General features: G+C 36.4%; 2 protein-coding genes across 2 annotated transcripts in view; both read right to left on the reverse strand.

Annotated features, from left to right (window-relative positions):
* The window catches only part of S100A8 (S100 calcium binding protein A8), a 238,774-nt gene that overhangs the window by 156,601 nt on the left and 64,851 nt on the right, over window positions 1–17,322 (reverse strand). The window lies entirely within an intron of this gene.
* Window positions 1–17,322, reverse strand: part of SPAG17 (sperm associated antigen 17) — a 131,297-nt gene that overhangs the window by 44,768 nt on the left and 69,207 nt on the right. The window contains 7 exon segments of the mRNA XM_059675513.1: window positions 550–663; window positions 1,817–1,969; window positions 3,921–4,032; window positions 5,011–5,253; window positions 8,721–8,812; window positions 10,469–10,650; window positions 12,075–12,229. Of these exon segments, the coding sequence (XP_059531496.1) occupies window positions 550–663; window positions 1,817–1,969; window positions 3,921–4,032; window positions 5,011–5,253; window positions 8,721–8,812; window positions 10,469–10,650; window positions 12,075–12,229 (1,051 nt within the window).

Here is a 17,322-nt window from a genome sequence, read left to right on the forward strand (position 1 = left end):
CCACAAGATTTTCTAATTAGTTCTTGGTAAAGCAACATATTATTTTGTGGTTTGTAAGGAAATAACTTCCAGTTGGAAAATTTGTTTATTAAAAGCGGGGTAAAGAAATCCTTCAAGATGTCCAATGAATGGCTCCTGTAAGCCTAATGTTCTGAAGCACAATGAGTAGTTCTATAATCACAGGATTCATAGAAATATTATTTTGTAGAAAATCAAGAGGATTCCTTGGCAAACCATGCTTTCTTTGGCACCAAATAACAGACTTATTTTCATGGGCTAGTTAACAAAGATAACTGTAATATATATGTGTGTATATATGATCTAATATGTCTATGTTATTATAAGATTCTATATGATAAATGTTATTTCCAAGTGCTATTATTTTCTATGTATATACACACATATATGTATGCACATCCACATATATTCTGACTCTTCAGGAGATGAGGGGCATTACATCAGAACATGTTTCTCAACAAGTGAGCAGACTGAGGACGGGCAGACACCCTTGGTCATGGGACACTATCCATTCTATCGTGTCTACTTCACCTGGCGCATTTCCGCTAGGTCCATAGTAACTTATAGAGAGGCAGATTCCATTTTCCAAGGTGGCAGAAAAAGATCCAGACTTGCTGACAACTTTATTCTCTGCATTTGATTCTTCTGGAAGACAAAATTGAAGCAAGGAAATTTCCATTTTATTAAAAAGAAATGTAAGCAAAACACAATGCAAAGTGGAAATCAACTAAATATGCAAACACATGAAAATGGTTAAGTAAATTATGATATATATACCAATGAATTAAAATGAAAACATTTAAAAAGCTTGTTTTCCAAGAACATTGATAAATAAGAAAATGCTCATGATAATAAAGTAAGAAAGGAACACACTATGAATAGTGGTTACTGCTGGGATGGTAGACTTATTAGCCACTGTTACGTTCTTTAAATATTGCTATATTTCCTAATGCTTTATAATAAACATATTTTTACATTAAGAAAAAATAAAGATAATTTAACAATTTGCTTTAAATTCTTGGGTACATTCAAACTTGTCAAACATTGTGTTCATAAGTTTGAAAAATACTGTGATCATGTTATGTTTCTTATTACTAACTTGAGTCCAAAACATTTTATTAATGAACTCATCTCATTTTTCAGGTGTAACCGTCATCACATTGGGCAAGAATCAATTAATTTCCCCACTAGGTGTTTCCTGGAAATGTTAAATGGTATTATCAGGAAGTTTCTTGGTGTACAATCAATGGACATCCACTTGGAAGTCTCATCTACTGGCAGGTGTAGACTCTTCTGGCCAAATTTAGGATTTTTCTCTTGTTCCTGCACCTTAAGAAATTTGATACTAAAGAGAGAACTAAATAATAGTGAGAGCATATGAGGAAACCCCTCATTTACAATGAATATTGGAGAGAAGTTAAACCTTCAGTAGGAGTCAACTAATGAGGACCTGATACAAGCACATACAGCAAAATTCAGGCCACAATGGACATTGCAAACTCAGTGTTGCTAAAGGTAGCCAGGCTAGGAGGACTCTATATAACAACTGGAATCAAAAGCTGGGTCTCCAGAGGGGCAAAACCAAGTAAGCAGCCCACTAAAGATGGGCTATGTATATAATGTATATACACATTACAACAGGGGAATGTATATAACCAGAATCATAAAACACTTCAGTTCCCCTGATGGGAAACTTACATGCTGAATGTGAGGCACACATGTATTTCTGTCAGGTGGACGGGATGGACACATTGCTGAAAGATAACCCCTACATACTGCCAGAGATGCCTCTGCTTACCTAGTTCAATATTTTTTTCTCCCTCTCTTGCTTCTTCCTCTTCTGAAGAATAATCCACTTCTTTTTCCTTTTTCACAATTTTCTTAGGGTCTTTCAGATGAATTATAAAATCATGTTTGTCCTTTTTCACTTTCACTTTGATAAAAGTTGATCCTGGGGAAGAATCACGGGATAGAAGATGGGCTGATTGTGATGCCCTGTTAAGCTTCTTGGCGAAACATCAAAATAATGCAGCACAGAATCAGTCAGGGAATGGAAATACCTAGGGATGTCCCCATTTTCATAAAAAGATGCCTAATGGTGAAATTCAGGAATAGATGGCAGGTGGATGGGGGAAATATTTGCAGCCTTTCTAATCACATCTCAAATCAAATCACAGAAGACAAAATGAATTGGCTGAGGCTAATGTATACTTATACTCAACTTTAATCACATGAAATAGCTAATATGAAAGGGTTTGGCAACTTATAAAGAATTACATAAATATTATAGTAGTTATTATTATTAGTAAGAATTTTCCTAACAATACATTTTTCTAGTGTTCTGACTCATTTTTTAAAAATATATTTTATTGATTTTTTACAGAGAGGAAGGAAGAGGGATAGAGAGAGAAACATCAATGAGAGAGAAACATCAATCAGCTGCCTCTTTCACACCCCCTACTGGGGATGTGCCCACAACCAAAGTACATGCCCTTGACCGGAATTGAACCTGGGACCCTTCAGTCTGCAGGGCAATGCTCTATCCACTGAGCCAAACCGGTTAGGGCCTGACTCATTTTTTAATCTCCTCTCTCAGTCTTCTTCTTCTTTTTTTAAATTCAGTGTGATTGCACTATTATCTCTCAAAATTGATAAAATTAGGATAAAAACACTACATTTACTATGAACCATCTGAAGCATATATACTGTATATGTATAAAAATCTTGGTAGGAGTGAGAAATAATTATTGAAAATACTATTACAAATACCATTATAAAACTTGAGTCCAGTGCTTTTCTTAGGTATGTGATTCTGCGCTCCAATTATAATTAATAATAATTGTACAGTATACCCAGAGATGATATTTAAAATATTAAATATTAGTACATATGATAGCAAAAGTAAATATGCATACTTATAGATTAATAAAAATCTTTTTCATGTTTTAAGTAAACAAACCTTATATAATAAAACAGTCTGGCATTTGATGTTATATCACAAACCATTCTTTAAATAATATGAATAATTTTCAGGCCTTTCTTTTAAATCCTCACTCAAGGACATGATTTTACTGATTTTAAAAAGAGAGAGGAAGGAAGAGAGAGATAAACATAAATGTGAGAGAGAAACATCGATCTGTTGTATCCCATATGCATTCCAACCGGTGATGGAACCTGCAACCTAGGTATGTGCCCTGACTGGGAATTGAACCAGGATCTCCTGGTTCATAGGTCAGTGCTAAACCACCGAGCCACACTGGCTGGACTGTGTACATAATCTTGTGGACATTAAACAGGGTCCTGCTCACATCCCTCCACAGCTTTCGGAGACCACTGCTCCCTATCAGATGATAAGCTGTCAAATAAAGCCCAGGTCCTCAAACCCACCTGAGGAATCTTTAAAGCACAATGAAAAGATAAGCCTTGCAAGATGCTCAGACAGTTCCCTGAGGCTATATCTGCACTTTGCTTTAGGGTCTTCCAGACTAGGTCCTTGGCAGCTCACCTGTCCCTCGCTCTCTTAAAGACTTCTAAATCCAGCAGCAGTTTCTTATTGCTACAATAACTGGGTACCGGCAGCAGGCTCCCAAACTCTGTGCTCCAGAGCCCAAACAAGAAATTGCTCTAACCTCACAGTATGTGCTTGGATATTACACTATTTCCCAATGATATAGAAATATTTAAATATTTTAACAACTGGAACTTTCTATTTGTGTGTCCCAGCTAACCTCTCAGGTGGCCTGTGTCTCACAGAGTCAATTACAACAGAAGAATCTGAGTATGAAAATGTTGAATGGAGTGGGCACATGACCACTCTCACCTATTACATTCAGGAGTACAAGGGCCCAAGGTGACTGAAAAGGGTAGCTTCTGAGCCATTTAATGCTGCTTTCCAAATGTACCTTTTTCAAATGTTGTCTTTTCTACTTCAATCTGTCCTCCATCTGAAGGATACAGATAATAATTTGTTCCTGAGATTTGGATGGGTATATCTCCCATATTGTATCCATGAAACTAAAAGAGAAAACATATGCTTTGAGTGAGGAACTGCAATCAACAAAAATCAACTCATCATGTGAACCAATTAGAGTTGCTATGAGCTTAATTTCTAGGAAACCCTTCGTCACTGTGTACTCAGAGACCAGCACTCACATTATCATTAGCACCTCCTGTCATGTTATAATGAGGGGCAGAATTAAAGGTGGTCCATGATTTTAAACTCTGTTCACTGGGGCACTCTCATACCCAATGAAAATCAAATAAAATCATTGTACCATGGCCAAGACAGTGCAAGAAGAAATCAATCTCGCTTTCATTGGCTGTTAATTTTCTGTTTAAAGTGAACTGATACACTGAGTGGTATTTCCACTTGAACACGTAAAAATGTTAAAGACATTTATTTTTACTAAGTGTTGCTAATAGAGCGCCAAGTGATTCTGCTATAGGTTAAAGCTTGAGAACAATTATCTCAGAGTGGTAGCCATAAAGGACAAGGGCTGCTTCATTTCTTTCCTTTTTTCCCCCCTTGAAGTTTTACTCATAAAACCACTTGAGGAACAGATTGGCAAAAGGAAGGTTTTATAAAAACCTACAAGCAAAAAACATGGTGCCTACAGAGAGGCAACTGAATGTCCTCAAGTCTAGTCATCTGAGACAGATAAAGCCAACCTTTGACCTGTCACATTTGCTTATTGACATAAATCTAAAAATGCTTTTGTGTCAAATTTCCATCTTTATTGTCCTTAGTAACCCAGTTTCATGGCACTCATGAAAACTTGCCTGAGGGTGTCCTATCTTGGAGACTGGCTACAAAGAAGGCCTTAGGTATCAGAGGATGGACTACAGGTCTGAGGTCAGCTACTAGAAGAAACCCTAAGGCCTTTGCTGTGCAGAAAAGACTAGGAACCTATTGTTTCCACCGAAGCTGTGTTCTTCCCCTGCAACAAACAATTATTAATGACCCAATAAAGCTTATTCAAAAATTAATTTTACCGGGTAAACTCTCTCAGGTTGTGGCTCCTGGAGACTCATCATCTCTGGTACGTCTGATAGCTTTATTTGCTCTTCTTTAGCTTTTTCCTTGAACATAGATTTTTTCTTCACAGTCCTACTCTCTTCTTTCTCTAACTTTTCTTTGCCTCTCCTTTTACCAACTTCCTTACTCTTCTTTTCTGCTTTTTTTTCTTCTTTTATGCGCTCCTCTTCTGCTAATCGATCTTGTTCTTCTTTCCATGCCTATAAACACATTAAAAATTGTAACAGGATTTTTTTAAAAAATATATCTCATTTGGGCCCATTTTAGAGAACATTTGACATGACTTTTCTAAGTAGTATCTAAGTGATCTTGAGAAAGAAGAACAAAGTTGGAGGAACCACGCCATCTGATATAAATCTCTGCTACAAGGCCATAGCAAGCAAAACAGCATGGTACTTGCACAAAAACAGACATCTAGATTAATGGAACAGAATAGAGAGCTCAGACATAAACCCATGCCTTTATGTTAATATTTGACAAAGGAGGCAAGAACATGCAAAGGCCTAAAGATAGTCTATTCAATAAATATGTTAGAAAAATTGAACAAATACATGCAAAAAAAATGAAACTATGCCACCTTCTTACCCCACACACAAGAATAAACTCAAAATTTATTAAAGACTAAAATGTTAGACTCAAAACCATAAAAATCCTAGAAAAAAAACATAGGCAGTGTAATCGCAAACATTTTTAATAGCACTATTTTTTTCTGCTTTATCTCCTTGGGCAAGGGGACAAACCAAAAAAAAAGGGACTACATCAAACTAAAAAGTTTTTGCACAGCACAGGAAATCAGCAACAAAATGAAAAGACAACCCACTGAACATATTCGCTGATACATCTGCTTTATAAAGAACTTATAAACTCAACACCAAAGACAAACAAACAATCCAATTAAAAAATGGGCAAAGGACCTGAATAGATATGTCTCCAAAGATGATTTACAGATGGCCAATAGATATATGAAAAGATGCTCAACATCACTAATCATCAGAGAAATGCAATAAAACCCACAGTGAGATATCGCTTCACAGCTGTCAGAATGGTTATCATCAATAAATCAACAAACAAGTGTTGGCTATGATGTGGAGAAAAGGAACCCTGCGTACTGTTGGTGGGAATGCAGATTGGTGAAGCCACTGTGGAAAGCAATATGGTGTTATCTCCAAAAATTAAAAATGGAACTAACTTATGACCCAGCAATTCCACTTCTGAGAATTTATCCACAGAAACCTGAAACTCTAATTCAAAAGAATATATGCACCCCTATGTTAATTTCAATATTATTTACAATAGTCAAGATTTGAGACTAGCACAAATGCCCATCAGTAGATGAGCAGACAAAATAGCTATGGTACATTTATACAATGATAAACTACTTAGCTGTAAAAAGGGGAAAAAAATTTACTCTTTGCAACAGCATTGATGGATCTGGAGATTATTGTGCTAAATGAAATATACCAGTTAGAGAAAGACAAATACCATATGATTTCACTCATATGTGGAATTTAATGAATAAATTGGACTAACAAGCAAAATAGAGACAGACTCATAGATAGAGAGCAGGTAGAAAGCTCTGGTGGGGGAATGTTGGGGAGTGGGAGAAGACATTGAGCAAGAAAAGAAAAAATAGAGAAAGAACTCATAGACTGGGTCAACAGTGTGGTGTTTGGGTGGGGGTGGGTGGTGGATGGAGGTGGAAGAGGGTATAGAGGGGATAAATAGTGATGGAAAAAGAAAAATAAAGTTAAAAAGATCCCAAAAGCGAAACTAAAAGAAATAATAAGCATGGGCCTACTCTAAATAACATCGACAATAATAATGTGTAATTTTTTGGAACAAGAAAAATCAAGATAAAACTTAATTTTAAATAATTTTACTGGTTCCTTGTATTGTGCTGGAAGAAAGTAAGGATACTTTATTAAGTTTAGGTTTCATTAAATTATATATACAAGTTGAATTCCTAGAGCAACCAGGAGTAGAATAGAAATGGAGTGTTTACTTCTAACCTTTTCCTATCAAGGGCCAGATGGTAAATATTTTAGGCTTTTTGGGTCAAGAGGCAAAATCAAGTACTAGTAAAATGACAGTCCATCCGGGCAAAGAAAAGTAAGGCCTTTATACTATACTATACAAAGTGAATTTCACATTGATTAGCTATCTGAATATGAAAAGTATGTCTGTGAAAATATTCTGCTATAGTGCAAGAAAATTAATGTGTAATCTCAGGTGGAATCAACCCAATGGAATAAAAAACATAAAAGTCCTGAGACCATTAAAAAAGTGACAGATTTTTAAAAACTGTTTTGGATAAGCTTAACATCCATACAAAAAGAGCACAAATCCCAAGTGAGTAGCTGAATGAAACACCACCAAATAAACATTACTGTTAGTACCACCAGGTCAAGCAATAGACCATCTCCAGCTTCCCAAAAGCCCTGCTCATTCTTCTTCCTGCCCACTTCCATTGCCCCAAAGGCAGCCATTCTCCTACTTCATAATACTGTAGTTTTGCTTTGCCTGCTTTTAAACTTTATGTAAATAAAAGCATACATAATGTATATATTCTTTTGACTCTTCTTTTGCTGAACATGATGTTTGTGAGATTCATCCATATATTTCTATATGTAGGAATGCAGCTATAGGTCATTCATTTCCAGAGCTGTGTAGTATTTCGCCACATGACTAAATCACACTAGGCTGATGAATGCTTGAATTGTTTCTGATTTGGGAGAGTTAAAAATGATGCTGCAAGAACAACTTTGCCCATGTGTCTTGATGCACCTACACACATGCATTTCTACTGGGCATATACTTACGAGTGGAATACTAACTTAAAGAGAAATTATGTGCTTAGCTTTAGGAGATTTGTCCAGTTTTCCAAAGTGGAAGTGCCAATTTATACTTTACCCAGAAATGCATGAGAATTCACTTTACTTCCTATATTTGTCAAAATTTAGCACTGTGTCTCTTAAAATTTGGTCAAAAATGACTGATTTGACTACATAAAAGTTAAATAGTTCTATATAGAAACATAAATGATACTTATTAATAAGGTAATTATTTAACACATTAAATATATCTAAATTATAGGCTAACATATTCTATGAAAATAAGTTAGATCTCTACATATTGTCTGAAAGTAATATTCATGATATGTTGATAAGGGGGGGAAAAAGCATATAGCAGAGTCAAAAAACCATACCAAATCTAAACCAAACAACTGAAAACACTCTTTGTATCTGTGCATGCATGCTGTGTAAGCATAGAAAATGTGAAATTGTTAATATTTCTTTTTCAGGGGTATAGAAGAGCAAGGGTAATTTTGATTTATTATAAAAAGCATACATTACTTTTATAACTAAAAATTCCAATTAAAAATACACAAACAAAACAAACACCTGCCACAGAAACAAAGAGTATGACAAGTTTGAACAAGGCGCTGCCCTGGATTTGGTTACATAAAAATGAATGACACAGCTTCCCTTACAGGCTTATCATCTGGTAGAGGAGTCAGCTTGGTGGAAAGACTGTCCTTTCATTACAGTTTTCAATTATTTCTGAACATTTAGTAAAAAGATCATTTCCTCTTATACCACACAAACTATCCCCCAAAATTTCTGAATATATGATTACTCATTGTCACTGTTTTCTTTCCTTGTATTACCTTCAGAGAGCCTTCTAAAACAAAAGTCAACTTTTCCTTCTCTTTTTCTTTTTCTTGATCTGGTATCTCTGTTTTGATCATTACTTTGTTACCTATAACCAGAGAAAATTAAACTTCTTAGTAACTCCCTAAAACAAAGTTTCATAGAAGGACCGGATGTCTGGGTTGTAGGGGATATCAAAGGCTATCAAGCTCAACTCCCCATTCATTCATCTTGGAATTATTTCTCACCATCTCCTGAATGGGCTTCTGAAGGGGAACTGAGCTCCTTGTGGTAGGAGGAACTCACTATCAGTGGAGGTAGCGTGTTGAGAATTTAAAGGTTTTATTGAACTGGTCTCTCTCTCGCTAGGGCTTTAACCAATTAATCCTAATTTAACACTTTAAGACCACACAAGACAAATCTAACTTTTCCTTCCGCATTGAAGCCCTCCTCTGGCCATTGTAGTCATTCTGTTTGGAAGGTTTTATTCTTTCCTGACTTGAGAGGACTCAAACTGAATGCAATACCTACCAGATGTATTCCAATCCCAAACGGGCCATTTTCTGGATTTTCTTAGGCACCTAGAGAAGGGGCCCTATCTATCTTTTTCCATTATTCCACTTACTGCTCTCCTGCTGAGCCCCCATCAGGAGGAAGGCTCAGCTGATAGATGGATTATATTGTATAACCATTTTGGTAGATGGTGAATGATTCATCATCGACTTGGTTTGCTAAGTTTTATTTTAGAAACTAACCAAGCACAAATTCCTCTGGTCATTAATGAGGAATACAAAAGCTTTGGAAATTATAGCTTTGTTTCTTTATAAGAAATTACTCTCAATGTTGGCTGTTAGAAATAATGAGTATTATTAAGATGGAGTCTATTCTCCATCATAATTCACTTAGAACTCAGTGAATAATCTTTATTTTCCAGATGAATTCCTTCATTATTTGACTTCTAAAATCAACTATCATTCTTCTTAGTCATCCTCTTCTCCTTTCTCTTGACAGCATCAAAGCCATGGAAATTAACAAAAACAAAGAGTAATCCAACATCCTATCAAGTCCCTGCTATAGCAGGCCTCAATAATTCCTTTTCATTTTAATTTAATTTAAATATTTTTATTGATTTTAGAGAGGGAGGGAGAGGGAGAGAGAAATAAAAACATCAATGATGAGAGAGAATCATTACTTGGCTGCCTCCTGCACACCCCCCATTGGGTAGGGATCAAGCCTGGAGCATGTACCCTGACCAGGAATTGAACTGTGACATCCTGGTTCCTAGGTAGATGCTAAACCACTGAGCAACACAGGCTGGCTTCCCTTTAATTTTAGATTCTACCTTAGGTTAGTGTTGGGACTCTTCTGTTTGCTCTTCTAAGGAAGGTCTTGTTTTAACTTCACTTTTGGAATCTGTAATTTTTCTATTGGAGACATCCGGACTCTGAATTTACTTCATATACATAGTCAACAAATTTAGATAGCTGAACCTATCAACCTTAACAAGATCAAGATATTTGTCATTTTCCTAACATCACATTTGACCTGTACAACAGATCGAACCTGACCTGACAGGAAGGGGGGTCGATATTCCACTTGGGTATGATCTCATCATAGTTGGAATGCAGCTATTCTGTTTTTTTAGAGAAACTCAAGAATCACAGCAACATTGCAGGCAACTTGTTTAAATCCTAAAATATTCAGTCTTGGTTAAATTAAGAAATAGAATGTCTTTGGACTTGTATAAATTCAAAAGCTTACTTACTTGCAGATTTTTTAACAGAATTAATTTTGCTAGGAGAAACAATTTTGGTACTAATAGAAGATTTCAGTTCCATCTCAGCTTTGGTTTTAGCAATTTCCTCAGCCATTTTAGATTCCTGATAGAGAGCTTCTTCTTTTATGATCCAATCTTGAATGGAATTTGTAACAAGTTCCAAAAAATTCCTTAAAAAAGCAAAGAGTTATTATTAATGAATGTCACAAAATACTTAAGATACTGACTAGGCAAATGAATTGATCCTAGATTGCCCATTTAACAAATATAACAGACTCAGAAACATCCTGGACATATTTTGTACAAAGTAGTCAAATATAAATACCCAGTGAGAATATGAAAACTGCCCAACTTCATTCACAATTAAAGACATGTAAATTTTAAAAATTAGATCTTTCTACCCAAGTCAAGGATTAAAAAGTTTGATAATATTGCCCAACCATGGTGGCTCAGTGGTTGAGCGTCAGCCTATGAACCAGGAGGTCACAGTTCAATTCATGGTCAGGGCATATGCCTGGTTTGGGGGCTCAATCCCAAGTGTGGGGTGTGCAGGAGGCAGCCAATCAATGATTCTCTCTCATCATTGATGGTTTTATCTCTCTCTCCCTCTCCCATCCTCTCTGAAATAAATAAAAATATATATTTATATTTTTAAAAAGTTTGATAATACCAAGAGTTGACAGTTTGGAGGAAAAGTCTCTCTCAACACTGTTGAGTTTGTAAGTTTTATGGTACAATCTCTTTTTAGGGAAATTTTATAGTACTATGGAAACTCTTTTAGTTGACTGTCAGCTAACTGACTCGCTGGATTAACTGAAGCAATAAATGACAAAAACACAGATTAATAGTTCAAGATTAGTTTGGTACACCTATTATGTGCCTTAATTGAAAAATAATGTTATGGCCACAGAAGGTATACTCCTGTGGCTATGCATGTGTGTGCCAGCACACAACTTGTATCCCCAGCTATTCTCAAAGTCCATTCTCTATAACTTTACTGTATCCCTTCTGACTAAGACATTTACTATACAAATAATAAATACTAGGTGTATATTAACCAGCATTAAAAGATAATGAAATGCTCTTGTTATTAATGAAAAGAGAGAACAAAGTTTCAAGGTAGTAAAGGAATCACTAAGGAGCTCAGAAGAAAAAAAAATCACTGATTCCTAGAGGACTCGGTTTGCTGGGAGCCTGACCACTGGGCTGATATGTCACTCAGTTGACCTACCTGCTAGTCTTTCCCAAATCAAATGGAGTCATCCCAAACCAGTATGCAGAACATCCTGTTTTGCAGTTCCTACATGGAATCTTTCAGAGACAGTTTTATTGGAGTCTAAATAAATCAAATGTAAGATAATAGCATTTCTACTAGACTCAAGGGGGCCAGGAATGATATATTCTTTAGAGGTATAGTTTCACCACTTTTCACAGTGCCTGGCACACTTCAGATATTCAACTCGATGAGCTGAATTTTATCTACAGTACTACACAAATCTATTCATTGGGTTGAACCACCTAGCTTAGACTAGGGAAATAAAATCTGCAAGCTAACTAAACTAAGATAACTAAGTAAACTAGCTAAGTTGGTTACCTGAATCCAACATTGGAGTGAAGAGCAATGTTCCAATGTTCACAATGCAGATGTTGCATATTCATCGGGTTATGAAAGACTAAAAGTAAAGAGTTGTCCTGGGTATGGTAATAAGAATCTACACACTTGTACTGCTGATTGGCTTCTTGAAGAACCTGAAAATAAAAATAATTGCATTGTTGTGTGTCATTTTTTGTTTGTTTTCCAAGAGAAGGGTCTCCTGCTAGAGCATTTCTCTGCCCCCTACTCTTTCTCCCTTTATCTCCACACTGTCAGTTAGTCAAGGTGAGAGCATACAGGGTAGATATTTTTTGGAGCATTTCAGAAGTTCTTATATAAAAACAAATACTAGGCTCCAAATGTAGAGGCATTTGCTCAGGTGTTTTCTATTAAGGCTGCAGTTACTAATTTAACATTTTCCATGCCTTCATATAAGTCACCTCATTTTATCATCATTAAAACCCCCAGATAAATAGGTATGATTTTTTTAAAAAATCCTCATTTTTAAAAATATATATTTTATTGATTTTTTTTTTACAGAGAGTAAGGAAGAGGGATAGAGAGTTAGAAACATCAATGAGAGAGAAACATCGATCAGCTGCCTCCTGCACACCTGCTCCTGGGGATGTGCCCGCAACCAAGGTACATGCCCTTGACCAGAATCGAACCTGGGACCCTTCCATCCGCAGGCCGATGCTCCATCCACTGAGCCAAACCGGTTGGGGCAAATCCTCATGTTTCTTAGCATAAACTGGGGCTGAGAGGAGATCTGTCCAAGGACATGGAAGTCCCGGTGCCTGGGCTTAAAGTGTCTTCTGATTCTAAATGTCACCACTTCGTACACACAGAGTGCTCCCTGAGCCAGGCTGTACTACGGAGAAAGGAGGTGAGCAGTTTTTCTGATACACCTTACTTCTCTCTGACTTCTAACCCAAGTCTTTTCCAAAATATTCTACCCACAGCATGCACTGCAATTACAGCCCTCAGTAGAGGGGCACCGTGAGCAGCTTGTTGTCCTGTTTCCTTTTACTGCCAATGAACACGGGGAATTATGTCCATAGGAAAACAGACCGCTGTGGGGTTTGTTTCTGTTTTCATTTTCAATACCAATCTGGTGTAGGCAGCTTTCAGTTATTTGCTGTTCATGATTTAAAGGCGCAGAATTGCATATTATGTTAGGAAAGAACTGTTTTGATTTTGCTTTCAATTTTTCACTGGTAGCATAACCAAAATAATGGGTTACTTCTCCAATCTCATCTCTTGTATGAGTGTCTTTATGGAGTGGCTCATCTGTTCTCTGAGAGTCTTTATAAAAAATACACATGTAGTGAATATTTTTGTATTTTTTTTATGTAGGACACTATTTAATACTGAACTTTTTTTGAAAGGAAAATTTCTTTGACTTTAAACTGCCAAAACAAATAGTATGTCTATTTCAGATGAACATGTATCCTTCCTTCTATTAAAGAGCACTGAAATCTGTGTTTCCATATTCACTTTGGCTCCTGGGATCTACAGTGCTAAGTTTCTGAGTTACAGTTGCTCTCAATCAATGTTTAAGTTTTCATACTATATCTTTCTTTTCTTTTTCCATATCTTGGATTTTTCTAATTAATATTAACTGATTAGTTAATTCTTTCATAAAAATAAACACTTCCTATGTGCCAGGCACTGTGTAGGTTCTAGGAAAACAAAAATGAGCAAGATACACAAGACTATTCTCTAAAATCTGATTAAGATTTTTATAGCTCATTCTGAAGTTTGGAGAGGTGTTCTAAGAAGGTGAAGTTAATGGGACATCTGATAGGTAGAGCATGGATTGGAGTAAGTGAGAGTGGAAGCAGGCTGATGGTAGGAGGATACTGTGGTAGAAGAAGAAGATGGTAGTTGGACTAAAGTAGCAGCAGTGGAGATGGTGGAGAGAAAGTTTGAGGTTTACCCCTCAAAACCTGATGATGGATCAGACACATGGGATAAAGGAAAGACTGAAATAAAGGATGGCTCCTTAGTCTTTTGGTTTGATGGTGACATTTCTGAGATGGATGAGGAGAGAAACATGCTTGGGTGGGGAAATTATGAGCTTCATGTGGGACAGTAAATCTGAGATGCCTATCAGAAATTCAAGTGAAATTTGGAGGTAGTGTGGAGTTCAAGAGAGAGATTATTTATTTGTATCTTTTAATTTTTAGTTAAATTTTACTTATATTTTTATTTTGTATTAGTTTCAGGTGTACATCATAGTGGTTACACAATCATTTACTTTACAAAGTATTCCCCCTGACATTTCCAGTAGCTATCTGGCACCATGACATAGTTATCACAATATTATTGACTATCTTCCCTATGCTGTACTATACGTCCTGTGACTATTTTGTGACTTCCAATTTGTACTTCTTAATCCCTTCACCTCTTTCATCCCCTCCACTCTGGCAACCACAAGTCTGCTAAGAGAGAAATAATTTGGAAGATAAAATTTTAAGAGTCATTAGCATTAGGACATAGATAATAAATGAAATCATTAAAGGAAGGTTTAGAGAAGAAAGAAGATAGTTCAAAGCTGAGACTTAAAGCACTTCAATATTTAGGTGTTAGGTGGAAGAATATTCAACAAAATTCCAAATGCAGCCATACAGTATGATGCCTTGGAAACCAAGACTGTTTCACAGAAGTGACCTCCTTTGTGATGATACTAAAAGGTTAAAAAAGATAAAGATAAGTGTATGCTATATTTGACAGGACAATTTTTGGTGACCTTCATGGAGGAGTGAGGACAGAGCCCAACTGAAATAAAATAAGGTCTGAAATGAACTTCCAGTTTCAGATAGGAGATTAAACACATGTACACCCTAACATCTCACTAAAAAAAGGAAACAGTAGAATTATTAGGTTTTAATATCACAAAGTTGAAGGCCATGGGAGAGGAGACAAAGCAACAACATTTCTGAAGCTGGAAAGCAGAAGGATAAGTGGTAACTGACTTAGCAGAACACAAGAAGCCAAATCCTCAGATGAACTGTAGGAGGGATCAGAGCAGCCTTATTTGTGTGTAGAAATGCAGAAAGGCTCAGAAAATGGCAGTACGATGTGCCTCTGAAAATGGCATTGAAAATAGGAAGATCAATTCAAAGTCTTTTTAAAAAGGTTTTAGGGCCTCCCGAAGCCCTCGACAGGTTTGAGCTGCCATCTTCCTCCTCAGCAGAAGGAGGGAGGATTATTAGCTCCAGAAGGTGGCAGTGGATTCTAAGAAGAGAGACCCTAGGCCAGTGATGGCGAACCTTTTGAGCTCAGTGTGTCAGCATTTTGAAAAACCCTAACTTAACTCTAGTGCCGTGTCACATATAGAAATTTTTTGATATTTGCAACCATAGTAAAACAAAGATTTATATTTTTGATATTTACTTTTGCCGGAAGCCGGTATATTTAAATGCCATTTAACAAAGAAAAATCAAGCAAAAAATTGAGTTCACGTGTCACCTCTGACACACGTGTCATAGGTTCGCCATCACTGCCCTAGGCACTGCTGAGGGAGAGATGTACTACAGAAAAAAGGAATTGTATAAAAGTCTAATGCAGCATTGTTCAATAGAGCCACAAGATAAGCCACAAATGTGAGCCACATGTAATTTTAAATTTTATAGTAGATATATTTTAAAATATTAATAATTCAATACATAATCAATACAAAAATTGTTCATTTGATATATTATTTTTATACTGTCTCTGAAATCTAGTGTGCATAGCATTTATATAGTTGAGTATACTAGTAGACATATATCATATATAGCATTCTTTAGCACATCTTGATTTGAATGCTCTACATTTCAAGTATCAGAAGCTACATGTGACTAGTGGTGACCAGATTGGATAATGCAGATCTACAGACTGAATGGTTAGAAGGCTAACTGACTTCTCCCCATCACTGAGCTCCTAAAACCCTGACAGGCAAGTTATGTCTTTCAGACAGGAAATTCGATTTTTTTTCCCCTGGAGAATCTAAATGGCCCAAGAGAACAGATCTAACATACCAACACTGATGGGTCTCTCAAGGAAATCCCTCAGCCAAATCACCAATGATGAAGTCCAGTTATTGACAACTCCTCACCCCTGGACCTTATGCAGCACTTCCTGTCATATTTTAGTGTCTGGTTATTAATATGAACAAAGAGGTAAGATATCATTAGATATTGCTCTCTAATATGAAAAAAATGGAGGCAAAAAATAAATCCCCCAAAAAAGAACTTGAGAAAAAAGAGACACTGCAGGGAGAAAACACTAAGACTTCAAAGGACTTTAATATCCTCATAGAGATAAGAGAAGATATGGTTTTAGGGGACATGAACAGGATGCTATAAAAAGGTAATATAAAATTATAAGTAGAACTTTAGAAAATTAAAATGATAATACCAGAACTAGAAGACCCAGTAGAAGAGTTGCATGAAAACTGAGCCATATTCCCAGAACTAAAAGATCAAGTGTTGGAAACTAGGAGGGAAAAGATAATGAAATGGGAAGTACAGTCAGGAAGTCCAACACCAGAATCACAGTAGTCACAGGAAGAAAGAACAGGAAAAATGAGGGGGAAGGATTGTCGAAGAAATGATTGTAGAACAGGCTCCGGAATATAAAGACAGGAGTTTCAAGGTTGTCCTGGGCTCACGGGTACAATACTCAGAAACAGAACCATACCAAGTAACATCAACAGGAAGTTTAAACCATTAAACCATTGGAACAAAGAGACCATCTTAAAAACCTCCACAGAGAAGGAAGAAACAGACTTAAACAACTGATAAGGAATCAGAATTTCATTGATTTTTCTCAAAGAGAATCCAGGAAACTAGAAGAACATTGAGGGAAAATGCTTTTTAACTTAGCATTTTACATAAAGCTAAACTGTCAGTCAAAGGTAAGGGTAGAATTAAGATGTTTTCAAATATCCACTGCCTTAATAATTTACCTGCTATATATCTTAATTCAAGAAGCAACTGGAAGAGGTGGCCCCCTACTAAAGGAGAGTAAGCCAAGAGAGAAGATGAGTTGGAATTCAGGAAACAGAATATCTAACTGGAAAGAGAGGCAAAGGATGTGGCCAGGATGATAAAGTAAAGGGAGCTCCCAGGACCACAGCTGTGCAGCAGGCCTAGAGGGCAAGCAGGAGTTCAGAGCATATGGGAGAGATATTACTTAGACAATAAAATTGATAGAATACTTGTTAGGTTTGAATGTATTAAAAGGAGATTTACTCTTTGAT

This window comes from Myotis daubentonii, chromosome 18 (assembly GCF_963259705.1).
Source record: "Myotis daubentonii chromosome 18, mMyoDau2.1, whole genome shotgun sequence".
NCBI classification, from domain to species: domain Eukaryota; kingdom Metazoa; phylum Chordata; class Mammalia; order Chiroptera; family Vespertilionidae; genus Myotis; species Myotis daubentonii.